Source organism: Lynx rufus, unplaced genomic scaffold (assembly GCF_022079265.1).
Source record: "Lynx rufus isolate CCGP_SWC_20201006 ecotype Redwood Valley unplaced genomic scaffold, mLynRuf1.p SCAF_16, whole genome shotgun sequence".
NCBI lineage: Eukaryota > Metazoa > Chordata > Mammalia > Carnivora > Felidae > Lynx > Lynx rufus.
Genome location: NW_025814830.1, coordinates 39356183 through 39375296, shown reverse-complemented (window position 1 = coordinate 39375296; position 19114 = coordinate 39356183). Strand labels below are relative to the sequence as shown.

Here is a 19114-nt window from a genome sequence, read left to right as displayed (position 1 = left end):
ATGTGTTGGTTGGTGTCCTTTCCTGGTTCCTGCCAGCATGATGGGGTAGCTGGTTTCAGAGGAAGATGTGTGGGTCAGAGCCTTCCTTCCTTGCCTGATCCGATCCTTTATTTGGATGGTAGAGGCTGCTCCCCCAAAACCCAGTGGCACAGCCAGCCAGAGAAGGGCAAAGGAGCATTACTGTAGATGAAGGACTTGCAGAGACAGTAGCACCATGTTGTGGGAACTCTGATAGTGGTAGAAACAGGTACATAGGTGCATGGAGCATGTCAGGGGTAAAAAAGAAATAGTCCAAGATGGGGAAATGTATGTGGAAGTGTTCCTTGCAGAATTATTTACAGTAGGGAACAGTTGGAATGTAAATGTATAGCTACTTGGAAGTGGTCAAAATAAGACAACCCTGTGTAATTGCTTTAAAAAACATTTGTATGTGTGTGTGGTAAAATATACATAACAATATTGACCATTTTAACCGTTTTAAAGTGTAAGTTCAGTGACATGACCTGCAACCGTAAAGTTAAACCTCAGCCCTCTTGGTTGGTGTTTTTAGTATTCTAAGCTTCTCAACTACCTGTTGGCACTCACATGTAGTTGATATCAGGCATCATGTGTGAGTTTCTACTATTTTACTCTTAGAAGGTAATGACTTGTTTCTCATATTTAAGTTCTTGGGGAAATACCTGTTTCCTTGTACACTATAAACAGGCTAGAAAACCCTGTTCATTTCCTTTTCTTTCTTTTTTTTTTTTACATTTATTTATTTTTGATAGAGACAGAGCACAAGTGGGGGAGGGGCAGAGAGAGAAGGAGACACAGAATCCGAAGCAGGCTCCAGGCTCCGAGCTGTCAGCACAGAGCCCGACCCAGAGCTTGAACTCACAAACCATGAGATCATGACCTGAGCCGAAGTCGGACGGTTAACCGACTGAACCACCCAGGTGCCCTTGTTCATTTCCTTTTCTGGCCTGCCCACTCATGAGTGCCACTGAGACATCTTTGACAGAGGTGTGCAGCATGGGCCCTGCCTTGCTGTGGGTAGCTTAGTTGTTTAGGTACCTGGGTAGGAGGAGTGTGTGTGGGGGGGTGTCTCTCAGGGACTTAAAACACCCTCCCCCTAACACTGGATGATCAAGGAGGTCAGCAGTGAATGTATGCAGTGAGGGTAATGAGTTTGGAGATACCCAGAGAAGAAGCCCCGTGGGAGGGGTCTTGACAATCCTGTGTGAAAGTACATTACATGGCTGTACTTTTTCCATGTCTTGGTCCTTGTTGAAGAGTGGCATGTCCCCATGGGCTTGATCTTGTATTGCTCTGCCACGTACAGGATTGAACTACTTACCTTAGGTACTTCTTAGGGACAGATTCCACCACCTTAGCTGGAGCCAGAAACCAAGGGACTGGAAGCAGTGATTTCAGGAAACTTTCCTCTGAAACTGAAGGCAGTGGTTCCTGGCTACAGATACCACCTCTTGTTTCTCCAGCTACTTAAGGCATTGAGATGATTTTCATTAGAAAATCAAAATGTGGGCCCCTGGGTGGCTTAGTCAGTTGAGCATCTGACTCTTGATTTTGGCTTGGAGTCATGATCCCAGGGTCGTGGGATCGAGCCCCATGTCAAGCTCCATGCTGAGTGTGGAACCTGCTTAAGATTCTCTCTCTCCCTCTTCATCTGCTCCTGCCCTGATTGTTCTCTCTGTCTCTCTCTCTGTCTCTCTGTCTCTCTCTCAAATTAAAAAAAATAGAAGGAATCAAAATGTGAAGGTTCTTTAAGAACCACTAGTGTGTTAAGAGTCACTATATTCATTGCTTGTCCTATTTTTCTTTTCCCAAGGTATATTTTAGAAGGGAGATACATAATCATTTGCTAACAAAAACTTTTATGTGTGTGATTTTTTTTGAAGGTACATGGGAATAGGACTCTCAGCTCAAGGCGTCAACATGAACAGACTTCCTGGTGAGTCACTGGTTAAGAGAATATTTGTTTTGCTCTCCTTATACATTCTGTGATGAGAATCATGGTGGCAGCCAAGAAGCTAGAGAGGGCTTTTCTGGCTGCCCACTCAAAGCTAGGCCATTGGGTGGAAGATCCTGAAAGTTGGCCATGGCTGGGATGGTATGGGCTTCCATTCCAAAAAATTAATTGGCAAGTGATTGTCATTCATGGAATTTGCAGTCAAAACCAAGCAACCTGAGCTTGCTCCTAGTGGGGATATGCCTTAGTAGCTCTTCCTCCCATTGACCTTTGACCAGCCTGGGACTCTGGCAGCATATATGGAGAGGAAGGCTATTGCCAACACTGGCTTTTTTGTTACTTTACCATATTAATGATCAGAGTCTTTAAGTGACCTCCCACTTGGGTTACAGTTGAGGCAGTTTTTTTCCTTTTTTTTTTTTTAAATGCTTCTTTATTTTGAGAGAGGGAGAGACAGCATGTGAACAGAGAGGGGCAGAGAGAGAGAGAGACACACACACACACACACACACACACACACACACACACACAGAATCCCAAGCTGGCTTCTTACTGTCAGCACAGAGCCCGATGCAAGGCTTGAACTCATGAACTGTGAGATCATGACCTGAGCCGAAATCAAGAGTTGGACACTTAACTGACTGAGCCACCCTGGCGCCCCGAGACAATTTCTTAATAAATAAGAGGATTTGTGCAAGACTTAGGTTGGCAGTCAGCAACCTCAGATTTGAGGAATGCTCTGGGCCCCACAGATGGTCCTTCTTTACTACCTAAGCACCCTTTCAGCTATTTTCTGCCCAGTGGCTCATGCCTAGTCCTGGGCTGTGTCTAGTTGAGGTGATAGAAACCTCTCCCAGAAGCTGATGAGTTCCAGAAGATGGTCCTAAGTCCTTTTGTCCCTTCAGTGGCATAAGTGACATGGTACAAGCTGCCCCAACACCAGCATGGAGACAGGCAAAGTCCCTATGTTTTGGCCCTGGCCCTCTCTAGTGTTTGTGCCTTGGACACAAGAAGGCAACTGTTTTTTTTCCAAAGAGAGAGCAGCACTTAAACGTTTCATCTTTTCCCATCTATGTTTAATATCACTCACAGATTTTTTTTCTCATTGACTAATTTCAAATACTTGAAATCTACACTTATTCAGGATTCAGCTAATTGTCAGGAGTCTGACATTTTTTTAGCTTTGATCTGAGTAAAAACTGTCCTTGAGTTATTAACCAGAGTGTGTGTGGCATGTTTGGCTTTTGTGTAGCATGCAGCTGTGATCTTTGTTATGTAAGCCACTGGCCTGGGCTGACTACATGTATCTATAGTGTTTGTAGCTCTGCCTCTTAGTAACCAAGGAGCTTAGAAAAATAATTCACCATCAAGGGTAAACGGATTGTTAATCTTTTTCGTATTCCAGATGTGCTCTTTGAACTTTTGCACTACTTTAGTGGCAGAGAAAAGAGGCTTTTATAGGCTTTCATACAGAAGTAACTATTATAATCTGTTATTACACGGCACTTAAGCAACCATGAACACTGACTGGTTAAGTGAATTTTTGTTAATCCACAGAAAAGAATACAATGCAGCCATGAAGAGAATGAGGAGGCTTTTTAGGTACTTATTTGGAGCAATCTCTAGAATGTATTGTTAAGTTGAAAATATAAGGCATAGAACAGAATATAATATGCTACCAGATATGTAAAAATAAAAAAGGCAATACCTGCCTATACCTGTACCTGCTTGTACATGCGTAAGATACCTTTGGAAAGTTACAGGAAAACTTGTAGTGTTGGCTGTCCCTTGGGAAGGGACAGGGTGGCTAGAGATAGGACTGGGAAGGAAATTTTCCACTTTCAAAGTTTTCACATTTTCTTTCTTGTGAGTATATTATCTGTTTAAATAGAAATAAAGCAAAATGAACAAAAGCAAATGCCTTTCTATCAAGAAGTCTTGATATCTGTCTTTCAGGTGGTTTTGGAGTGTAGTCTTTTACCATGTGCTAGGCATGGTATTGTAAGTTCCACATTCGCATCCTTCTTTAGTAAGAACCGTTTTTGCATGGCTCATTGGGTTTGGGATCCATGGAGTGGAGCAGATTGGGGGTGGGGAGTGCTTCAAGGTCTGCCTGGGCTGATCTGAATCTCTTTTGAGTTGGAGCCATATGGAGCTGGCTTGGTCTGTTTGCCTTGTTCATAAGATGAGGTTTTTGACTCCCTCTGGGCCTGTTGGAGGCCAGCTGCTGATCATGTGCTTTGACATTGGTTTTTCTTATTTTGTTTTGTTTTTTAATGTTTATTTATTTTTGTGTGTGTGAAAGAGAGAGAGAGAGAATGAGCAGAGGAGGGGCAAAGAGATAGGGAGACAGAGGATCCGAAGTAGGCTCCAGGCTCTGAGCCATCAGCACAGAACCTGACATGGGGCTTGAACTTGCAAACTGACTGAGCCAACTGACTGAAAGTTGGATGCTTAACTGACAGAGCCACCCAGGAACCCCTTGGTGTTGTTAATACAACATTGTAGGGAAATCCATTTTGGGCCCTTGTGAAGTCAGACCCTGTCCAGGCACAGGGTGTGGGCCAGTAGGGAAAAGGGGCTTAGAGACAGTGGATGAGGTGTTAGTCCCCACACTAACACATCAGGGGAGTTGGCACCTTTTTTAGCATCCCTCACTGGTGGATGTCTTGTTTGGCAAGAGAAAGGGGCCTCTGTGGGTATTGCTTCTGTTTTCATTTCACTCTGCCTGCCAGCGCCTGAGGGCTTTCCTTCCTGCCCTGATAATCTCCCTGATTATTCCTTAAGGTGGAACGTAAGAATCAGATTGCAGCTAGATAGGGATTCTTCCTGGGAAGGATAGATACCTCTGGCTTTCCCAGGTTACAGGGCTGGCTAAATGGCTGGGCAGAGCTAGTACTGGACAGATGTAGGGATAGAGGGGTGGCACTCTTAGGAATGATGGTGGGCCTGCCATTGTTCATCTCATTGCTGGATATGGAAGATGAGAATCCCCTTTGGCACTTGCCATTTTCTGGGATCACTTTTTTCTTTTTTGGTGGGGGGGTGTTAATGAGCATACATCCTCCATAACTGAAAGTATCATCATTCATAAACAGTTGGACCTGAAAGTACTAGCATGTATTCTAGCAGGGACATGATATGGAGGATGACAGTAACTGAGGCCTTTCTGCCAGTTACTTCTGATTTCCAAGAGACTCTTGGTTGCAGTGAAGGCTCTTTAGACTGTTTGGATGTATGGATGGTAGGAGGGGAGTGATGATGATGGTCTAGGCTGGGTCTGGAATTTGAGACTTTGGTGTTAACTTCAGATGAGATGTTTGAGAGTATATGTACCTTCTTGGTAGATACAGGTGTGTTTGGTGGAGGGTAGTGGTTGGGGTGGTTACTGCAGCTTCACAGTGGTGTTGAGAGACAAATAGGAGTTTGCCAGGTGGGTCTGGGTACAGTAAGGCCTGTGAGTAGATCTATAAGTTGTCTAGTGCAATGAGATGGCTTCCTGGTCACAGTCAGGATGAACCCGTTGAGGGAAGAGTCTTATGTTCCTTGTCAAGGGGACTGGACATCTTTATTTAAGGAGTGCGGGCTGCAGGAGTATTTTGAGCATAGACAAATGTGATCAGATTTGCTAATTGTACAGGAGACCTTCTAGAGGGGTAGAGGCTGAGCTTGGCCTCCTGGGCAGTAAGAACTGTTAAGAGCTTAAGCATGTGATGGGACTTCAGGAGGTGCTAGATGATGGTTTAAAAAAAAAAAAAAAAAAAGGATTCCTTTCCCTTATTCTGAAATATTTAACTGGAAGCATTTAATCAGAAGTGAACAGTTATATTTATAAATGCCTTAAGTGTGTATTTTGAGATAACACAGTATATCATGTTTAGTTAAGAAGACTCCTACTAGGTCATTGGGAGGGGTTCCTTATTTTCATGGCTATATGTAGATTACTTTCAATTTGTAAGTTTAGAAAAATTTATCAGTGAATCCATCAGGGCTGAGTGATCTTTGGGGGAGGACGTTTTTTGAAAAACTCCCTTCCTGTCTTGTTAGCTTGTTCACGTAACTTTCTTGTGGCATCACTTTCCGTATATTGTGCTTTGGCCATCTGTGATTCTCTTTATAGGAAAATGGCTATGATTTTGATTAATTATCAAAACCTATAAAAAGTCTCCATCATCTTTTAGATTAATTGAATCCATTTTGTTAATACATTTTTTTTAATGTTTATTTTTGAGAGAGAGAGAGAGAGAGTGCAAGCAAGGAAGGGACAGAAAGAGAGGGAGACACAGAATCCAAAGCAGGGTCCAGGCTCTGAGCTGTCAGCACAGAGCCCATTGTGATGCTCGAACTCATGAACTGTGAGATCATAACCTGAGCCAAAGTCAGACGCTTAACTGACTGAGCCACCCAGCACCCCTTGTTTATTTTTAGAGAGAGAGAGAGAGCGCGTGAGTGGAAGAGGGGCAGGGAGAGTGGGAGACAGAATCCCAAGCAGGCTCCACACTCTCAGCGCGGAGCCAGATATGAGGCTCGATCCCACGAACCGTGAGAGAGGAAGAGAGGGAGAATTCCAAGCAGGCTCCATGCTGCCAGCACAGAGCCCAACTTGGGGCTTGAACTCAAGGAAACTGTGAGATCATGACCTGAGCCTAAACCAACAGTCGGATGCTTAAGTGAGCCACCCAGGCACCGCGATTCTGACTTTTCTATATCCTTGCCAATACTTGTTATTTTCTTTTTGTTTGATGTCCAAGAAGTATTTTTAATTTTAACTTTTTAATATTTTAGTTAATATACAGTGCAATATTAGTTTCAGAAGTAGAATTCATTGATTCATTACTTATATATAACATCCAGTGCTCATCACAACAAATGCCCTACTTAATACCCATCACCCACCTGGCCCATCTCCCACCCTCCATCAACCCTCAGCTTGTTCTCTATTGTTAAGAGTCTCTTGTGGTCAGGGCACCTGGGTGGCTCAGTCAGTTAAGCATCTGACTTTGGCTGAAGTCATGATCTCGTGGTTCGTGGGTTCGAGCCCTGCTGTGTGCTGACAGCTCAGAGCCTGGAGCCTGCTTTGGATTCTGTGTCTCCCTCTCAGTCTGCCCCTCTCCCCCCCACCTCAAAAATAAATAAACATTAAAAAGTCTCTTGTGGCTTCTTTTCCTTTCTTCTTTCCCCCTTCCCATATGAGTGGGAAATTCCACATATGAGTGAAATCATGTATTTGTCTTTCTCTGACTTACTCTGCTTAGCATAATACATTCTAGTTCTGTCCACATCATTAAAAATGGCAAGATTTCATTTTTTGATGGCTGAGTAATATTCCATCTTGTGGATGTACTGTATGTGTATATATACACATACACACGTACACTGCATCTGTGTGTGTATATGTATGTGTATGTATATATGCGTACATATACGTATGTATGTATACACACACACACACTACATCTTCTCTGTATGTTAGGGCTCAGTGTTGTTGAACCAACTATAGGCTCACATTTAGTCATGTGAGGAAACAGACCTTTAGGGTTGTGGTCAGCTTGTGGAGCAGTATGTAGCTCAGTGGTTAAGAGCATGGACTCTGGAGCCACCCTCTGCATTTGTATCCTGGCATCCCGAGATAAGTTACTTAACTTCTCTGTGCTCAGTTTTCCTTATCTGTAAAATGGGAGTGATATTAGTACTTAACTCTTATATGGAATGGTTATGAGAATTTAGTGAGTTAATTCCTATAATGTGCTTAGAATAGTGCCTGATAAAAAGAGGGGTGCTGGGGCACCTGGGTGGTTCCGTCAGTGAAGTGTCTGACTCTTGATTTCAGCTCAGGTCATAATCTCACCCTGCTTCGGGCTCTGTCCCGAGTGTGGAACCTGCCTAAGTTTCCTTCCTGTCCCTCTTTCCCTATCCCATATGCACGGGGTGGGGGGAGGGGGGGCTTTCTAGTTCCCCCACTTCCCCCCCCCCAAAAAAAGGGGGGGGGCATGCATGTTAGCTTTTGTTGTAATTGAAAAAAAGTATTTTTTTCTACCTGAGGAAGAAAGTATCTGTACATTTAAAATTTTTTTTACAGGAGTGCCTGGGTGTCTCAGTCAGTTAAGCATCCGACTTTGGCTCAGGTCATGATCTCATGGTTTGTGGGTTGGAACCCTGTGTCAGACTCTGTGCTGACAGCTCAGAGCCTGTTTCGGATTCTCTGTCTCCCTCTCTGCCCCTCCCCCACTCATGCTTTGTTTCTCTTTTTCTCTCAAAAATAAACATTTAAAATTTTTTTTTAAAAATAAAGTTTTCAAATGTTTGTATATCAGAGTACAGTTAGATGTAATTGAAACAGTATTTTCTGTCAGTGCTTGTGTTTTCTGTATTTGAGTAACCATGTTTAGTACCTGCTAGCTGGACTTGAATTATGGAGGGTGAAGATGGTACAGCAAACAAAGTCAGGAAGTTGGTATTTCAAGTATTTTCTTGTAGGTTTTCCTTTACTGGCTCAGCCAGGACATCTTTGCCTCTAGGGCTGTCACGAGTAGAGAATAGCCACTCTAGGGGTCTCACTTAGCCCTGGGGCAGATGATAACAGAGAGTACCTCTTGTGTGAGACTGTGGTGGTCGGACTTTCCCAGGAGCATATGGACATGCCTTAGCTTGCATGGTTAGAAGTTTCTGTTGGAAGATGTGGAACTTTTGATGTTTACCTTTTGTAAGACTTTTTGGCCTCTGTTAAGTGTGAAACCAAGGAACAGTTGTGGTCCAAAATGTCAGAATCCTTGGCCAAATGCCTTAAAAGCAGGGCAGGATGATCTATCTACAGGCAGGTGAGTACCTGCAGCCCAACCCTCCCATCATTGAGCTGGCAGCAAGCAGCATAGACTGGGATCCCTGGATTGAAGAAGCAAGGAGAAAAAGTCAGGGTTGTGGATAGAGTTTTGGGCTGCTTCTAATCTTGGGTGCTTTGAGGGGGGTGAGGATGGGATAGATCTTCCTTTTGTGCCTTGTACCTCAGAGAGGGCCAAGGAGACTTAGGCTGTGTTGTTCGGTAGCCCCATCTGCCTCATAGCTAGGCAGCTGATAATTTCCTCCTTGCCATTTCTGTGGAGGAGGCAGGTGTTCTCTTGGTGTGGCATATATTACCTTAATTACTGCAATCCTACAAAGGAGAACCCTTGGGGCACACTTTCTTCGAACTGTTGTAAAAGAAGCAGCTAGGAGAACCACAGCTGGGGACTGGGGGTGGGGGAGCATGTCTCCTGAAGCAGATGGCACCTTGCAATGAGGCCCTGGTAGGGGGGTTGGAGGGTAGTAAGGGGACTGTGTGCCTTGCTCCCACAGGATGGTCATGTTCAAGTAAGCATCTTTTCCCCCACCTAGAGCTTGCCTTGCCTAAGCCTGCCCTGAATGGTCTGTTAGGAGCATGTCCCCGGGACTGTTTGTGTCCTGATCTCTGTGGCTGGGGCCTGCTTCTACTGGGTGGGACACTTTCTGCAAACAGCTGATATTTCACATTTGCACGTGTCATGGGAGAGGAACAGCAGATAGCAGAGAAGAGGGCAGAACGTGGGTGTTTGTGCCAGGTTCACAAGTACAGAGGCTAGCCCCTGTCTGTGTGACAGGCACTGACAATAAGTAACAAGGTGTTCAATATCCTTTCTTTCTGCCCTCGTATCTTGTAGCATAAGGTGCCTATTCAGAGCAAATATCAATAGCAGTGGCTTTGCTCAGTCCCTCCGTGAGTCCAGTTGGGTGAATTGAACCATCAGAGCCCCACTGGAAATCTGGGTGTGCCTTCTCCTAACCCTGGTAGAACACCTGGGAATAGTCCTCTGCAACACTGGCATGATTGTAGATACCATACAAGCCTCCCAAGTGAGTACCAGCTTAGGCTGGTAAAGGGAAGAGGCTGACTGGTGACGGCCTTGCAGTTCAGGCCTATAAGGCACCTCAAAGTAGCCCTGCCTATAAAAGGCAGGCAGCCAGGAGATTCTCTGAAACCAGGGTAACAGCTGCTCAGGACCACAGCTGTGGGAAGAATAGGTTGGGGTTTGTGTGCATGGTGCTGCCCAGCCCCTCACTGCCTTGATCATTTTGTTTTGTCTCTGTCTGAGATATCCTTGGAAAGTGACCTGGAGGGGAGTGGAGGGGTAGATACCCACGTTCCACTGGGAAGTCCAGAGCAGAGGGTGGTTTGGCAGTTGGGGCCCAAGGGCCAGGTAGCTGTACAAAATCCCTGGTGGTTTCCGTAGATGTTAATGGTGCCAGTGCTTTAAGACCCACCGTAGTCCCTACTGCAGAGCTGCTTTCATGTAAGAGGCTCTCTGCTTCCCTGCTACTCCTTCCTGAGCCAGCAGTGGCCTTGGCCCCATGGCCAGTTGAATCATGGTCCTTTTCTGTGGGCCTCTTTTCTCACTCACAGGAAGACCTGTATTAAGTTCTTTGAGGTAACAGGTTTCATTGACAGCAGAAGGGCCAGCTCTGAAACCTGAGTTTGTCAGTCTCTGAAAACAGAGATTCTCAAGTGTCCTCTGGTGTGGTTGGAGGCTGGGGCCACATCAGGGTGGAGCTGAGTGTAGACTAGTTACTGCTCAATCCCTTGCCTTACTAGTGTTGGGCAGGAATCTGTATCTAGGGGTCCTGGAAATACTGTACTACTATGCCTGAGTCTCCTTTTGGGAAGGGTTTTGCACATGCCATCTCTTAGGATCTGGCAATGTGTGCAAAGTCACAGGCTCCTAGACTACCAAGGGTCACCCATCCACTGACTTTCCCCTGAGGTTCAAAAGAAGTTCAGTGGAGACAAGGAGAAGCCAAACCTGGCTCCAGAGGAAAGATACCAAGGTCTCAGAGCTGAGCTTGCTCCTCAGTCTTGTGGGACAGTGCTATGCCTTTCCATAGCCTGATTCAGCATAGTAGATGACAGACCTAGCCTGTCCTGTGGGATCCTGAGATACAGGCCGGTAGCTCTGTTAGATATGGCAGATACTACTTGAGCCATGTTCTAGCCAGACTCAGCTATACCCATCCTGGCTTCCCTGGGCCTCCCCTGGCCATCAGGTATCTGTTTCTTTTGGGGTAGAGAAAAGGTATGACTCATGGAAGGCTGCTTTTATGCAGGTGCTGGCTATGTAGCCTCTCACCTTGCCCATGGTTTTGAGCTGACACCTGCCCCTATCTCAGTATAGGGCCTGGGTACCCCTGCGAGGGCAAGCTCCACCTGGTATCAGTCCCTGGTGTCACCAGCTACCTACCTGCAGATAACCTTTTTCTCCTGCTCTCCTTACCTTGACTTCCATGCTGAGCAGACCCCCAGGGTACCCCTGACCCCTCTGGCCTGGAGCCGCCAGAGGCATAGCCCTAGGGTTGTGTGGATCCTGTTCCTTGGTTCCATGGTTCTGAGAGCTTGGGGTAACAGCCATGTGAGTACCAAAATGGACCCTCTGTAATGTCACTGCACTGTCTGCTGAGTGAAAAGATCTCTTTTGCTTTCCCATTGTCCATTGCTGAGCTGCTCCAGGCAGTAGATCCTATCAGATTTTTTTAAGATACTTGAGGTTTGGGGAAAAGCATTTATCTGATGGATTCCAGGGAGGGATGCCTCTGAGGAAGTGACCATCTTTGAGAAGCAGCCCTGCCAGGAGGTCTCCCAGGGCACATGTGCTCTCTCTACAGCAATCCCAGGCTCAATAAGCACCCTGGCCAAGCTAGTCCAGCACCTTTCCTCTATAGCCAGTCTCATAAGTGACATTTTGAGAGCCACGGGGGATGGTTGTTGAGCTCTGTCAAGTGCTCTGAAGGCCAGGTGGCCTCCCCGGGAAACCGGGGACAAGCAAGAGTGGAGCAGGCCTGGGGCTGCCATTGCTGGGTGTTAGTTAGGAGAGGTGGGTGACCAGTTCCATCCCTGCTTGCTCCCTCAGGGAAGAAGGAAGTACGAAGTCTGAAGTGCCTAGGATTCACCATGGAACTGGTATTAGAAATGGAGAGGGAAGAGAAATTCGAGGGTGAGTGCCTCCTTTGGGCTGGTATTCCCTAGCCATTCTTGTTTAATTCTCTCACCAACCCTGAAAGAGTTCAGTCAAGAGAATTCAGTGGGCCAAGTGATAGAACTGGGATTCAAACCCAAGTGTGTCTAGTCCCAAAGCCCAATGGTGACTGGGACCCATTTCTTGGGGAGAGATGGCTGCCGTGGTGGCATGGAGGCCAAGGCTCAGGTTTACTTTGTGAGGCGTGGGCTGGACTCTGTGTGCTGGCTAGCCACAGGCCAGGACTAGAACCTCCTGGGCAGGCACAGCACCAGCCCCCTTCCAAGATTCTGTGTTAATGTGCTGAAGAGGCAGAAAGCAGTCTTTCTACTTGGCAGTGGGAGTCCTCTCCAATTGCTAGCTCCTTGGGACTAAGGCCCCTGACATGTCCTGGCAGTTGGAAGTTGCAGTGGGTGGGCTCCTGGAGCAATTGTGTTGGAGTCCCTGGCACCCCCATGGGAGTCTTCTACCTCCAGGGCATTGTAACCAGGGATGGCGTCTGGGAGTGCCAAGATGATGAACCATTTCCTTTCCTCAGCCGCCCCCACACTTCTGTGATAGAGACTTCCCCTCTGAGTGATCATGGAAGGGGAAGTGGGTGGTGCCAGAACATCGGAAGTGGGCACCTAGGGCTCTCTGGCCCAAATGTGGCTTGGCTTCCCCTTGCATCACTGGCATCTAATAGGTGTCTGACATGGCAAGGGGTAGGCTTTTCTGTGTGGGCACCCATAGGCTGGCTACCCATTCGTTCTCTCTGGGAGTGTCAAGGCTCGTTCTCTTTGGAGAGGGAAGAATGATTAGTTGGGTGGCTCTTCTGTCAGAGTGTTTTCCCCATTGTATGGTCTCAGCTATCCTCTGACTCAGAGACACCTGGACCTGACTTCCTACAGGAGGGTGTGGTGGTCCAGGCAGCTGTGCCCCCTTGTTTTCTTCTGGCCCTCACCTCTCATTGTCCTCTCAGACAGCTGGTTCCAGCCCTGTGATAAATGTGACAACTCTCATTCCCGGGCCTATCACCCCAGCTTCACACCAAGCCCATCCAAAGAGGGTGATTGCTCCTGCTGCCAACTTAGAAAGCTGCTGACTTTGGGTCCAGAAGTTCTGTTTGGGGTTCTCTTCTGAAGCAGAGGGTGGTGGGGCTGGAGGGGAGGCTTACCCAGAGGTGTGGGAGTGACCATAGCTGCTGGACACTCTTAATGGGAAAGGGGACTTAGAACCATGGACTCTTCCAGAGCTGGCAGAGGTATTTACATCTGCTTCCTTGTTTCATAGATGAGAAAACTGAAAGAAGTTAAATGACTTACCCAGGTGTAGAGCCAGGTCTCCAGCCTATCTGTAGTCCTCTTGCCAGGACCCAGAAGTTGCTTCGTCATTAGTCTGTGTAAGTGGGGGCATGATGCAGGCAGACAGCTCTAATTGCTTTGCTTTTCTTACAAAGAAAAATGACAACAAAACTCCTTACACTCAAGCCTAGGATTGCCCACAGGCAGTGTGTCACAATATGGTCTGATCATTGACAGTCTTGTACTTCAGGCTTCTTGCCAGCCCTTGACTACATTTCCCTTTTTATTTCAACAAACATTTCTTGAGCATGTACTCTGGGCCAGGTGTTATGCAAGGTGAACAAAAAGATGCTTAGATGTGGCCCCGATAGCCAGAGAACTTTGGTTGCTTCAAGGGAGAGAAACCCAGGGCGCCTGGGTGGCTCACTTGGTTGAGTGTCTGATTCTTGATTTCGGCTCACGTCATGATGCCAGGGTCATGGGATCGAGCCCTGCATCAGGCTCTGTGCTGAGCCTGGAGCCTGCTTAAGATTCTCCCTCTCCCTCTCCCCAGCTTGCTCTTCCTCCCTCTCCCTACTTCCTGCCTCCCTCTCTCCCACTCTCTTAAATAAATAAAATGATTTAAAAAATAGAAAAAAAACAAAAAGGAGAGAAACCCATCTCTAACCAGCTGGTCAGCCAGAATTCAGGCAGGGCAAACAGAGGAGTGAGGTCTCAGGGATTCAAATGCTGTCTTGGACTTTCTTTCTCTGTCTCTTTCACCTGCTTTGTGCTTACTAGTTTTAGTCTGTCAAACTGGCATTCAACATAAGATTGGAACAATGGCAGCACAGAGCTTTGAGACCCACTCTCCTCCCAGCATCCTTGTAGAAAAATCAGGAAGATCTCTTATTGATCCAGTTTGGGTCAGGGAGGAGGAATTACTAGGATTAGTAGTCCACCCTGGAGACAGAATTGGTGTGGGGGTGGGGGGGTACTTCTTAAGAGAAGGTGAGTACTATCCCCTAAAGAAAGGGGGCTGGCTGGCAAATCCTAGCACTCCTTGTTCACCTACCCTACTGCTTGTTCTTGCAGCCTTGGGGGAGGGGTGGCAGGAGGCTTTGTGCCCAGGATGGAACTCATCCAGATACCAGTAGGGAGTAGTGTTGGACAGGTCAGCCAAATCTGGAGTTCAGAAACCTTGTAGGGGTTACGTGAAGTGTTTTCTAATGGAGCCCAGTCTTTGAGGAACTCGCACTGTTCCACTTTCAGAGCATCTTCCTTTTTCCTGAGATTGAATTGTGGGCCACCTCAAGAAGGAGGAGGTGGTAGCTTCACCCTTGTGGGTACCTGCTTGGTACACACCTGAATGTCCTTCAGAGGAAAGGAGAATTGAGCTTCTGAGAATGTTATCTACCAGACCACAAGCCTTCACGTAGCCTCGCAGTGACTCAGTTTTCTCAACCTTCAGATGGGGATTATTGTACCTGCTGATTGGTTAGAGACTCAGTGTTTCTTCTAAGTAGATCTTAGGGCTCTTTGACCACGCTAATTGCTCCCACCTCACTTGGTAGAGAAGGGAACCTAGGTCCAAGGAAGTGAGTGACTGCCGAGGAACCTAGGTCCAAGGAAGTGAGTGACTGCCGAGGAACTGCCATCTTGGAGGGACAGGGCTGTATCCAGGACCAGACTGCAGAAGGCTTTCAGGCCATACTGCTGCCCTACCACCAAGGGTGATAGTGTCTCTTTCTAATAGAGGCCAGACCGCCCTCTGCAGTACCCTAGATTGAGACTGACAACCACAGACTGTCTACAGAATGTGCAATGGCAATTTGACCTTGGCCTTATTGGTTTGTCTCCTGTCTGCCTGATTCCTCAAGAATGGCAGGAGAAGGACCTGCTCCTTTGTGCTGTACAGCTTCTCAAGGCCTGGGGAGAAGTTTCATTGAGAGCGGGGTAACATTCCGTTTAGAGTAACTTCGTGCCCTTTAACATCTCTTCTTCTATTTTGAGCATCTAGTGCCTTGCTCTGTGTTTGCTCTGCCCTTTCTAGTCTTTGGTCTGAATTTTTCACCAAAAGGAAAAACAGGAAGCCATTGTATCAAGACAACACAGTAGGAAAACCCTCCATTGACTTCATTTAAAATTTTCTGTTTATGCTACTGTTTATTTCATGAGTGTTCCCCATCACAATTTTGAGTGTCTGGGATAAGCCACAGTCATTTCACTGGCCTTGTATAGCCACCCACCTACTCAAACTTAACATGTCCAAAAGGCCTGCTCCTTCTGTTAGTAGGTGGTACTACCATTCACCCTTTTGTCCAGGACAGAAACCTGGGAGGCATCCTTGTTCGCTTTCAGACCAGCAGCACACACATCCAGGGAGTCCTGTCAGCTCTGCCACCAGTCTTCTTAAATCTGTCTCCGCTCCAGCCCAACTGGCCGCCTTTTCCCGTTTTTCAGACATGCTGAGCTCATTCACTTTACCCCTCAAGTTCTTTTTTTGTTTTAAATATTTATTTTGAGAGAGAGAGAGAGAGAGAGAGACAGAGAGTGAGGAAGTGCATGTGCACACATGCAGGGGAAAGGCAGAGAGAGGGAGATTGAGAACCCCAAGCAGGCTCTGAGCTGTCAGCACAGAGCCCGATGCAGGGCTTGAACTCACGAACCTTGAGGTCATGACCTGAGCTGAAGTCAGATGCTTAACCGACTGAGCCACCCAGGTGCCCTGAAGTTCTTGTTTCTGATTTTCTCATCAAGCATGCCTCTGCTTAGGGATCACGCCTCAGCAAAGACTAACTTGACTACTCCATCCCAGTTAGTCCCTATCCCCACTCCCTTTTCTAGCCCATCACCTTGCTTTGTTTCCTTCAGAGCCTGTTTTATCTACCAGGTGTTTTCTTGTTTGCTTATTGGTTTACTTATATATTATGTGTTCTCTGCTGCTTTTCCACCTCCCACCACCCCGTTTGTCAGCTCCATGGAATAGGCAGGCCTTTGTTAACTAATTGGTGGCAAGTGGGTTGGTTGCTCTTCCTTTCCAGAGAATGAGAAGGTAGCACAGTGGCCCTAAACCAAATTGCTGCCACAGCTGTTATTACTGAATGAGGTGTCTAACATTCCGTTTTTCACCCCAGGCTGCCTTTCATATGCATACATAAACACTTTCTGTACATACTTTCTGTATTTAATTGTGTTTGGAAAAAATATCGGTTATAAAAATGATAGCTCCGAATGAAGATACATTATAGGCCTGTGATTTTCTTGGAAAAGCTTTTAACTTCATGGCACTTTGAGGAGCAAGAAACAAGGAGCTTGAGGTGTTGATTGTTTTACATTGATCGTTTCAGATGCTCAGTAGGTTCTTCTATAGCTATAAGGGACCATATTGGTTTTCTATTGCTGCTGTAATAATAATAGTGACTTAAAGTAATTGTTTTAGGGGCATCTGGCTGGTTCAGATGGTATAACATTGGTCTCTTGATCTTGGAGTTGTGAGTTCAAGCCCCACGTTGGGTGTAGAGATTACTTAAAAACAAAATCTTTAAATAAATAAATAAAATAATCATTTTACAGTTCTGAAGGACAGAAGTCCTAAAACCAAGATGTCAGCAGGCTGGCATTCTTTTTAGAGACTCTGTGGGGAGAATCTGCTTCCTTGCCTTTTCTGGCTTCTAGTGTCCACCTACATTTCTTCACTTGTGTCCCCATCTCTCCATCTTCAAAGCCAACAGTGTAGCATCTTCCAGTCTCTCTCTGCCTTCACATCACCTTTTCTGACTAGACCCTCTTGCCTCCCTCTTACAAAGACCCTTGTGATTGCATTGCTTCTCCATCCAGATAATCCAGGACAATCCACTCTCCCATTTCAAGAGCCTTAATCACTTCTGCAAAATCTTTTGTACCATTAAGATAGCATATTCACAGGTTCTGGGATTAGGACTTGGACATCTTTGGGAAGCCTTACTCAGTGTATGACAGGGACTATGCATTTTCTTCCTCTGGGTAAATCTATATAAATGGTAAGTGATTTAGGAATTGAAAACAAAAACAGGAAAACTTAACCTATTTTCCATACAAACCAAGATGATGGTGAATCTTAAATCAATTCTAAGTAAATACTTTTTTTTTTTAATGAAGCTCTTCAGGTTTTTTTTTTTTAATTTAAAATCCATATTTATAGCTCTATGGTAGTTTTTGTCAAAATAATTACATAGTTTATTTTTGAAGAAAAGTATTCAAAATACTTAAATTTCTGTATTAGGTCTTTGGAAATGTAAACCTCTGTTGTTTTGGTGACAGTTATTGAGCTCCTATACATGGCAACAAAAATAGCTTCCAGATATCCTTGAGTCATTGACTTAAGTAGGAACTGGTTCTTTTGGGCAATTTCACTATTTTTGATGGATCACATGGCTACATTTTTATTAAAATTGTTAGAGTAACTACCGCTTCAATCTGAGAAAGCTAAAACAAGGAAAATTTTCTAGTTCAAGTCTTGTACCTTCTAGCCAGTAAAATCTGTATACAAAATCTGTCATGCAGGGTCGGTCATCCTTGTGTGAGAGAGAAATGGTCTAGGACTGGTCACTACACACAAACACACAGACATGTATACGTACGTATATGCATGTGTACCACCTCTCAGACTCCTGACATCCTGGGCACTGGAGGAACTTGTGATGAGATCATGTAGACCCTGCGTCAGGGAACTCCTGTCTTGGCCAAGGAAGATAGACAGGGACAGTCCCAGGACAAGTAACTACTGGTGACTGGAAAGGTTCAGTAGGATTCAGGATTGATCAGGGATGTGAGCAGTGTGCCAGGGCTAGGGGAGGGGGGAACCAAACAATGTTATGGAAAACTTAAAGGAGCAAGCGTCGGGGTTGGATCATGATGCACTGGCACAAAGGGAGGACCCAGTGGGCATGAGCAGCTGTGGGCATGGTTCTGAGAGGGCGCATAGGACAGCAAGCAGCTCTCCCTAAGGATTCTTTGGGGAGGGCTAGAATGGGCAGTGGCTTTCCTGGGCAGTGTTCTCCCACAGCCACATGGCCTCAGGAGGTGGTGAGTGGTGGGCTTGTCTTTAGGGAAATCTTTTCTGCTCAAGCAGCATTGAGGAGAGCCACACCTCTGCCCCTGGCATCCCAGGCCCCTGGAGCAAAGTTTGGTCTCTAGTAGCTGTAGGGCTCTATAGCAGAGCAGCCCATCCTGGGGGGTTCCATGCTGAGAATTCAGGCCTGTGGCCTAAAGTCAAGTGCTGCTATCTTTGGCTGGATCATATGTATGTTCTTTATATGTGAGAAGCGGGGCTTTGTGCTTAGGAAGCCTTTTTTCAGTGGGCACTGGGTGGAAGTGTGTGTTCTGGTCAGCTGACTGTGGCTGCCTGGTGAGGTGGGAAGGTGGGGGCTCCCTGGAGAGCAGAACTGCCAGCTGTAGCCTTCAGACAGGAGGCACCAGTACCTTTGTCTTCCTCTAGGGCTGGGGTCTGGGCCTTGCCCCATTTCTGGCCTGATTCACTGCAAGTCAGAAATCCCAGGTCCACAGCTCCTTAAAACCAGTGCATCTGACCACTGTCTTCTGGTGATGGGATAGGGGCTTGGGGACAGTTTTACTGCCTGAGTGGTTACCACCTAAATGAGACAAGACACATGACAGGAAAGATGTGGGCTTTGGAATCTGAAGATTTGGTCAAATCCCATTTCAACCATTTCTCAGCTTTGCAGGCTGGTGACCAAGGCCCCCAGTCTCTTGATGAGGTGGAAGTGGCAGTAACTGTTGTGCCACACACACAGGGTTATTGCTGTGCTGCTCTCTTAACAGGTTGTCATGTTGTGGTCAGTGACTGTGTTGCATGTGGGAAG

At 46.3% G+C, this 19114-nt stretch overlaps 1 protein-coding gene across 2 annotated transcripts in view; it reads left to right on the top strand.

Annotated features, from left to right (window-relative positions):
* Positions 1–19114, top strand: part of RANBP10 (RAN binding protein 10) — a 61437-nt gene that overhangs the window by 22464 nt on the left and 19859 nt on the right. The window contains exons 3-4 of one of the 2 annotated variants that reach the window (XM_047078596.1): positions 1902–1954; positions 11884–11967. In XM_047078596.1, the coding sequence (XP_046934552.1) occupies positions 1902–1954; positions 11884–11967 (137 nt within the window). The remainder of the gene's footprint in view (positions 1–1901; positions 1955–11883; positions 11968–19114) is intronic. The other variant, XM_047078597.1, reaches the window with a different exon arrangement.